The sequence below is a fragment of the Nylanderia fulva genome, unplaced genomic scaffold (genome assembly GCF_048542155.1).
Source record: "Nylanderia fulva isolate GAGA-0341 unplaced genomic scaffold, ASM4854215v1 Scaffold133, whole genome shotgun sequence".
NCBI classification, from domain to species: Eukaryota; Metazoa; Arthropoda; class Insecta; order Hymenoptera; family Formicidae; genus Nylanderia; species Nylanderia fulva.
In genome coordinates this window covers 3,452-12,500 of record NW_028189548.1, presented here as the reverse complement: position 1 = coordinate 12,500, position 9,049 = coordinate 3,452, and the positions used below count along the sequence as shown (strand labels likewise).

The 9,049-nt window shown below is 29.8% G+C and overlaps 3 protein-coding genes across 5 annotated transcripts in view; 1 reads left to right on the top strand and 2 right to left on the bottom strand.

The window, feature by feature from the left end:
• The window catches only part of LOC114930252 (proximal sequence element A Pbp95), a 7,195-nt gene extending 6,632 nt beyond the window's left edge, over positions 1–563 (top strand). For all 3 annotated transcript variants that reach the window (XM_085479912.1, XM_029301994.2, XM_085479913.1), the window contains one exon: positions 1–563. This exon is cut by the window's left edge. The gene's annotated coding sequence lies outside the window, so the exon portion shown is untranslated.
• LOC114930251 (lipase maturation factor 2-like) overlaps positions 1–3,560 on the bottom strand; it is a 6,589-nt gene extending 3,029 nt beyond the window's left edge. Inside the window, exons 1-8 of the mRNA XM_029301993.2 lie at positions 3,311–3,560; positions 2,867–3,050; positions 2,665–2,766; positions 2,300–2,493; positions 2,040–2,218; positions 950–1,199; positions 666–871; positions 311–563 (exon numbers count right to left, since the gene is read on the bottom strand). Coding sequence (XP_029157826.1) covers positions 311–563; positions 666–871; positions 950–1,199; positions 2,040–2,218; positions 2,300–2,493; positions 2,665–2,766; positions 2,867–3,050; positions 3,311–3,404 — 1,462 coding nt within the window. The 5' untranslated portion in view covers positions 3,405–3,560. The remainder of the gene's footprint in view (positions 1–310; positions 564–665; positions 872–949; positions 1,200–2,039; positions 2,219–2,299; positions 2,494–2,664; positions 2,767–2,866; positions 3,051–3,310) is intronic.
• A 3,413-nt stretch (positions 3,561–6,973) lies between these two features.
• LOC146724419 (uncharacterized) lies at positions 6,974–8,219 on the bottom strand. Its single transcript, XM_085479911.1, has 4 exons — positions 8,031–8,219; positions 7,632–7,803; positions 7,402–7,532; positions 6,974–7,322 (listed from the first exon to the last, which is right to left on the bottom strand). Exons 1-4 carry the CDS (start codon positions 8,146–8,148, stop codon positions 7,078–7,080), a joined length of 666 nt encoding a protein of 221 aa, XP_085336037.1. The 5' UTR covers positions 8,149–8,219; the 3' UTR covers positions 6,974–7,077.
• Between the last annotated feature and the right edge of the window lie 830 nt (positions 8,220–9,049).

Below are 9,049 nucleotides of genomic sequence, written 5' to 3'. Positions count from 1 at the left end.
AAAAAAAAAAAAAAAAAAAAAAAAAAAAAAAAAAAATTATTATAATGTTTTTGAAAAGCTCTCGAGATAAGCTATAAAAATGTATGCAATAAAAAATAATAGGTTCCATTTAAGAAATTGAAAGTGACCTTCTGATTACACAAGATCAAACCAATGACACGATCTTATGTCTCCCTCAAAGTAAAAAAAACTATTTGAAACATTTTTTCGTATCATAATTTTCGAGATATTTACTTGAGGCGATTAAAATCAATCATCCTGTATAACGAAACATTGAATAAATAAATAAATACGTCGAATTACACCCTACCAACAAATGGCAACGAGTTATTAACGTTTCCTGGCTTGTACAAGAACTCGTATTCCCTCCAAGGTCCTTCGATATTGTCGCTCCCTTCTATTATAACTTCCGGTCTACCTTCAGCTCCTGTCATACGACGAAACAAACCGTAGCTGTTCGCTAAATGAAGATGATCCACCTTTGCATGCATCTGTTTCAATTGTAAGGACATTGTCGAATTTTTCGACAGAATTGTAGAAGGATGCAAGGTGGAATATGGTACCTGCGAACATTTTAGACTGCATATTATATGTGTTCTGTTTTGTGTTGAGAAAGTTTAGTAATTAGAAATTGTAAATAAATCAGAACCATCTGTTATACTTACAAGGCTTATAACAAAAATCAGACACACTGCTATAGTGTAGAAAAGTGTAACTATTGTTGTTGTTATTTTATTACGTAATCCTTTCGCAGTCATAATAGAATTAGCTATCGAGTCCACTGCTGTTAATCCAAGAGATGCTAAACCAATGAACATGGAAAAGGTTACTATTCGAGATAAAACATAATCGAATTGTTCTTTTGTAAATGCTGGAAAAAGAAAAATCAATTACGATCAATTATATACACACTAGATTAAATTGTTTTAATTTTTGATGAAATAAATACCAATATTAGATTGAATGGTCCAATTATCTGTTATCCTAAGATTATAATAAATATACGTCCCGTATATAACTTTTCCATAGATCAATATGGTTATTAATGTCTTGAGATAATTTATAATGCGGGACTTATCGTTCTTAAATTTTCGTTTGTAGAAGAACTGATCGTCCAGTAAGGATATGCATAGACAAATCGTTAGGAAGTTGAAGAAATTGTAGTTTCCCGTAGCAATTATACAGATTTGCAAAAGTACCTAGAATATCAAAGATATAATAATAATAATAATGATTTAGAGTCTGGAGATGTTCCAACTTATTATACAGGATGTACGAAAAGTGCTGGACCTCTTAATTATTTTGAACAATCAAGGTCATGTCAAGGTCACCCTTAATTACTTAAATAGAAATCCCCATTTTTTACTGCATATTCGTATAATTTACTTCGATGACTTTTCAAAACACTATAATAAAATATTTTTTTATTCAATACTCTTTGAATTATAATGCTTGACATTTACAGTATTTTGATATAAAATACAAAATATTTTGTAAAGCATTCAATTTTCGGTAATTTTACCTTAATACTTTTATACAGAATAATAAGACTAATCAATTGGTGTAAAAAAAACAGTTCAAAACGAGTAAGTAATTTGTAACATTTTTTTAAAAGCAATTAGTGTTCTTTATACGAATGTATTGGTTTTATTATTTTGTGCATAAAAGTATTGAGGTAAGATTATCAAAAACTGAATGTTTCACAAAATATTTTGTATTTTATGTCAAAATACTGTAAACTTCAAGTCTCATAACTCAAAAAGTACTTAATAAAAAAATACTTTATTATAGCGTTTTGAAAAGTTTTCGAGATAAGTTACAAAAATATGCATTGAAAAATAGGAGTTTACATTTAAGAAATTGAAAATGACCTTTACATGATCTTGATAATGCTATTCAAGGTCATAATATTGCTATGTAATACATCATTTAAAACTACAAGTTTTGTATAAAACACATTTTCAGAAATATGTATTGTTCAAAATAATTAAGAGATCTGAGACTTTTTACACCTTGTACATGTAGCATAAATTACATACCTGTAAATAAAATGCTACTATTCTCACTTTTCTGATCGGGAAGAAAAATAAGATTGGTATGACAAGCTCGATATTGTTTGTGGCAACAGTGCTTAATCGAAGGAACCAAGCTGGCAAGTGATGTGCGTACCATGCCAGAGGAGTAGGTATACATTGAGATTCAAAGTGAATATTTAGAGCTGCAAAAAACATAGTAAAATATCTCTTAAATAATGTATAACATTATTCTTACATATTGGAATTTATGAAAATCATCTTACCATCTAATTTCCACCACAGTGGACAATCTGAAGTAAATTTTACCACTCCACTAGCAAACATTAAACGAAAGAGTAGCCAGCGCACAGTCCAGAATGTCACAGCATCGCTCGGAGTGCTTGGTTTTCCACGCTGAGGGTACCAAAATGGTGCTACAAGTATACATAGGAATCCAACTTCCAATAATAAAATATCCCTGTATAAATTTAAAAAAAACATTTAGTAAATTTAAGCAATTATTCATACTTAAGTAAATAAATTAAATGTAAATATTATAAAATACATAAATACATAGTTTACAAGTATTAGAATTTGTGGTATTAGAATGTAATAGTTGGAAATATTACAGTATATAGTTAAAACTTACCACTGAAACCACATAAATGTTTGACCAATCTGATATAAAGAATAATACAAGGTCCATAGACCTGCAAATATCGGCGCAATGCAAAATCTTTGAGAAATAAATCTGTAATCAAAGGATTAAAAAATTTATATTATAATTTTGTACTATGTTCTATATTTTTCAATGTTTTAATCTTGTACTTTTATTTAACGTAACAACAAACCCTGCAAAGGAGAGCACAGTTCCAAGGAGAGATAGTATGTCCAGCATGTATTCTACATTTAAGCCTAGATACGGAGCAAACCATAACAATGTTGGCTTCTGCTTCAGTTTATTAAATATTGTTGCGCGTGCTTTGAGATCCACCTGCGTTCTGGCTGGCAAGATTCCATTATCACCATACAATCCTAGATTTTATAATTAATTAATAATAGTAATTGTATATTATTTTACATTACATCTTGATTTTTTAAAAATAGATTTGTACATTCTGCAATAAAACTTATACATAAAATTAAAATTTTAATTATAAATATATATACGTATATATATAATTAAAATTTCAATATATATATGCATTTTGTGTGTAAATATCAAACATATCTTGAATTAATAAATAAAAAAACTGCATTAGAAAATAAACGAGCCAAATATATAAAATACTTACCTGGGATCTGTATGTAAAAGCTGAGGAATGCAAACAGGTATATAATGCAAATTCCACGTAGGAATAAATTCCGGGTGTAGCGTACCTGCGCCATAATCGGCGTCGGCTACGAAAGCGGATTTCGTTTTATGTTAAAAAGTTAGATATTTATTAATTTAATCGCAATAACGTGCGACTAAACTACCGGCGACAAACGCGAAACGCGCGCACACACACACATACACACACACACACACACACACACACACACATACACACCATATATATATATATATATAAGTACACGTCGACCTCTCGGCGATTTTCGACGTATGTATCTTGCGAACGTGTGAATATATATATGTATATATATGGCGTATGTATATATTATGTGCGATACGTGTGTGATATTATATATATATATATATATATATATATATATATATGACGATCAAGAAAATGTATATATATGTATATATGTATATGTGTATGTATACATATACAATATATATACGTAAACAGAGTGAGGGTGCGATTACATGGACGCGCGGAAACGCGGAAACGCGGAAGAGAAAGTAACTAAACTTTACTAGAGTCCCGCATTTCCGCGCGTTCCGTTTCGTCTGTTTTGATTGCCTTATATTACATGGAGCACATTTTGAGCGGAAAAGCGGAACGGTATATTGACAAATAGACATTTGTATTAATTTTTTTAATTTATATTTACTTAATTCATTGTAATTCCTTTTAATATGTTCATCTTTTCAACTTATCTATTGAATACAAGCATTTTAATCAATAAATATAACAAAATTAAACAAATCATATATAGTAGGCCAACTGAACGAGCAAATAAATAAGGTGTAAAAATTTTTATTAATAGTTAAATAATTAAATTAACATTCCGTTACAGAATCGATATAAATTGTAAACGTTTCGACTGCACTACAGTCTTTATCAATACATAAAAGTTAAATATTAAAATACAAAGTTAAATGTTAAAAATACAAAGTTAGTTAAATATTAAAATATAAAATTGAAACGATTCTTCGCTGTTGACCAATAGATATGCAAGGCGATTGGTCTGAGATGCCAAGTTATGCGACATTTGAGCATGCTACGGATATAATACGCGAATTAAATCAATGTCAGAGAAAATTAAAAAATCTTTCAACTTACATTATCGTTTTAACAAGTCCTTTTCCCCGATATTTCAAGTGTGTGTTGCGAAGTCAGAATACCAAATGTCAAAATAGAGAGCGTGATGTATTTATTTATTACCATTGTTTTTTCTAAATTATGATTCAGCAAATTTTTTAAGTATGTCAAAATAACTACTGTCTAACAATTCGGTGTCTGTATTTAAATTAATTCCATTTTTCTGTTCTTTAATGTGGATCATTTCAAATATTAGTCTTTTATGGTAGTTCTTTTCGTGATCCATAATTTTAATATTGTCCCAGTCAAATGTATGTTGTTCGTTTAGAATGTGTTCTGTGACAACCGAATGTCTAGCAGAGTCTAATTTAATATTATTTTTATGTTCTTTAAGTCTCGTTCCTAACTGTCTTTTTGTCTGTCCGACATATGTGTTAATTTAATTATTTAACTATTAATAAAAATTTTTACACCTTATTTATTTGCTCGTTCAGTTGGCCTACTATATATGATTTGTTTAATTTTGTTAAATTATACGAGCCTTTCATTAATTAATTTCAATAAATATAGTTAAATATTAATATTTTATAATTCCCCGTTCCGCTTTTCCGCTCAAAATGTGCTCCATGTAATATAAGGCAATCAAAACAGACGGAACGGAACGCGCGGAAATGCGGGACTCTAGTAAAGTTTAGTTACTTTCTCTTCCGCGTTTCCGCGTTTCCGCGTTTCCGCGCGTCCATGTAATCGCACCCTGAAGGTACCTTTTCATGCGTCGCTCATCGCTCGTTTTGAGCGATAAAAAAGTCACGTGACTGGATTTGTCGCTAGCGACTAATATCAAACATGAAAAGGGTTTTCCAGCGACGCGATTTTAATGTAGTAGCGTCAGCTGAAGAATTCCATACAGGTGCTCCAAAATATATATAATCGCACAATGTCACAATCAGAAAAATATAATTGGATAACGAAGTGTGCAAAAATTATAAATAATCATAATATGAGAGAAAGGAGAAAAAGATTAGCGATATCGGCAGTTATTTTTGATTTAATAGAAAAAAGGAAACGACCTTATACTAGAAAAGAGTTTTAGATTAATCCATTGTTTCAAATGAGACGCGAACATGGATTTTATAATGCAATTTTACCCACAGTTTCACAGCAAATAAGTACATTTAGAAATTACTTTCGTATGAATTCAATTCAACTTGAAGAGTTATTATACAAAGTAGCACCTTTAATCACAAAACAAGTATTAACTCGAAAACCAATATCTGCCAGTGAAAGATTATGCATGACATTAAGGTAAGTTGAAAACACAATAAATAAAAAATAAAGTTAGAATATGTTATTTATATTTAAAATATTTATTATAAATATTTCTTATAGGTTTCTTGCTTCTGGTGATTCAATGACTTCCATGAGCTACCAATATCTCCTCGGACTAACCACAGTTAGCAATATTATTTCAGAAACTTGTGATGCATTGTGGTCTGTTCTTTCTAAACATGTTCTTCCATATCCTTTAACAAAAGAGAAATGGTTAAATATTTCTAAAGAGTTCGAAGAGGTATGGAATTTTAACCATTGTATAGGGAGCTATTGATGGTAAACATGTTGTTATTCAAGTAAGTTACTGAAAAAATTTAAAATAGATTTTTATTTTTAGAGGACTTTTATTTTTAAAATAATCACTATATTATTTTTTTCAGTGTCCTGAAAATGCAGGATCATCATATTTTAATTATAAAAACAGTCACAGTTTTGTTTTGCTTGCTGTTTGTGATGCAAACTATATTTTTACTTTTGTGGATATTGGAGCCTATGGACGTCGCAGTGATGGTGGAATATTTAGAGACTCCTTTCTTGGCCAAAAATTCAGAACCAATGAAATGAATGTACCTGATCCAAAACCATTTTATTTCGAAGGAAACTCTATGCCTTACGTGCTAGTTGGAGACGAAGCTTTTCCACTTACTGAGTATTTAATGAGGCCTTTCCCAGGAAAACAAGGTTTGAATCAGGACAAAATTATTTACAATTATCGTCTTAGTCGAGCAAGGAGGACCATTGAAAATGCTTTTGGCATTTTATCAAGTCAATGGAGAATTTTAAGAAGACCAATAAATTGTTCAATTGAAACAGCAATGAAAATAGTACAAGCTATTGTGTGTCTTCATAATTATATTCGTATACAAGATATTGGAGTCAATGAATATATCACTGAAAACATGGTTGATCGAGATGGTTGCGATGGTTTAATAGAAGGTTCCTGGAGGAGAAATATAGACATTAATTCTGCTTTTCAAGATATAAGAAGGTGTAGTACAAATAACAGTTCTCGGAAAGCTGCAAGAATTCGGGATGACTTTTGTGAATACTTTAATAGCGAGGGAGCAATACCTTGGCAATTTCAACACTGTTGATAAACAAAGGAATAAATATTTCATTTTATAACGTTTATACTGTATTTTGTATGTAATTTTAACATTTTAATAAATTTTGTATTTAACACATAAAACAAAATATAATTTCACGCTTTATTATCTCCATAATTTAAATAAAAACTAAGTTTAATTTAAAGTACAAAATTTTTGTTAAGCTAATTTAATATTTAAGTTAATATTTCATTAATATCTTTGGTTTTCTTTTAACATTTCGTAAGACATATTTAAATATCGTTGCATCCATTCATTTTGTTTTTCTGGCGATAACTTTCTTAAGTTATGACCAAACAGTTTTAAGAACGCATCTATATGGTCTTCTTGAGGGGGTGGTGGAAGAACAATGTCAGGAGGTGGTTGACATAAAGCGTCTGCTATACGTTCTAAGTAACTGTTTTGTGACTCTGCTCGCCTTCTCTTTCTTACATGATCTTGAAAAAAAAAATAATTTAAAAACCATTTTCTTCTAATTTCAAAATTTTAAAATAAACTGTGATAATTATTCAATACTTCCTAATATACTCGTATCTTGACTATCTTCATTATTAGTAACTTCTAACATATTCGCATCTTGGCAATCTAATTCATTATCATTCTCGATAATACTGTTGCTGTCTCCATCGTTAATATTAGAAATCGTACTGTAAAGAAATAAAATTTATTATTTTATATAAAAAAATTAATACAAAAATAATTTTCTAGTATTAAAAATAATGAAATCATACAAATGCATTATTAACCTTTTCTGTAAGCAACTATCTCGAAGGAATTCCATACTTTTATAATGTTTCCATTTGCTCATGTTGCTTTTGGAAGCAGATCCACTTGGTAGTTTCTCAGCGTTCACAAGTCTCCTATAAGTGTCGTGAAAATTCTTGAACTTGCTTTTACATCCAGCTGCGCTTAATTTCCCTGTAAAAACATTCTGTTTTAATATATTTTTTTAAATTCTTGAGGCTTCCACGGGTACTATCTTCAAGTTTGCTGAGTGTTTCGCGGGTTATCTCCATGTGTAAGTTCATCCTTGGATGCTATGGATGCTTGGATAGTATCCAAGGATGAACTTACACACGGAGATAAAACCCGCGAAACACTCAGCATATTTTTTTAATATTATAAATAATAGACATTTATATAACCATTAAAAGTTTGAGAAACTTCTTCCCACAAAGCTCTTGTAATTCTGCAATTTCTTTGAATGAGAGGTAATCTAAAATTCCATAGTGGTTCTCTGCATTGGACTTCTAATATTAGCATCTCCTCCTCCTCAAGTGACAGTTTTTCCTTTGCGCTCTTTTGATTGGAATTTCTATTATTATTAATGGATCAAATATTCTCTGAAACAAAAAATAAAATGTATATCATACAAACATAATATGTATAACTTCTCATTTATAATGTTTTAAAACTTCAAGAATTTATTACATTTATTTGACCTTGATTATCACCATGAAAAGGTACAGATGCTATTGTTTCAGCGTCCTGTGTCAAGCTTCTTCTAACAATAGTTTCTCCATCGTCTAAAAAAACATTATTAAAAAAACATCAGATTTAATAATTTTTGTAATTAACTTAAGTAAAATATATATATATATATATATAAAATACCTAATACAGGGTAAAAGTACAAATTATCATCTGTAATGAAATTAGAATATCCTTGAAGACACTCATGGCTGGGTACTTCGTCCTCATTACATATGGTTTCACATAATCCACACGTTTGAACACGAGACTACAAAAAATATTTTAGAAAATATCTTATATAACAAATATTTTATTTACTTCAATGTTTTTTTGCGTACGTTACATAAAATATTATTACTGACATAACTTATATGATTAAAAATAACAGATTTATATTTATATGTAAAACAAGATATGTTAAAGTGTTGCTCGAAATTGACCTTTCTCAATTTATGTTTACTTATAATGTTAAAGACATAATAATGTCCTTAATTAAGGGGATGCTGGAGTTGTGCAGGGACTTTTGTCGTATATAATCTCGAACACGAGCAATATTTGCTTCATGTAAAAATTCTACAGTTTGTGTTATGTGCAAAATAAGAGTCAGCGTATGCGCGAGACAACATATCTGAACAATATCGTGCAATTGGAACTAAGGTTAAAAGCCTAGAAAAAAAGAAAAATGTACTTA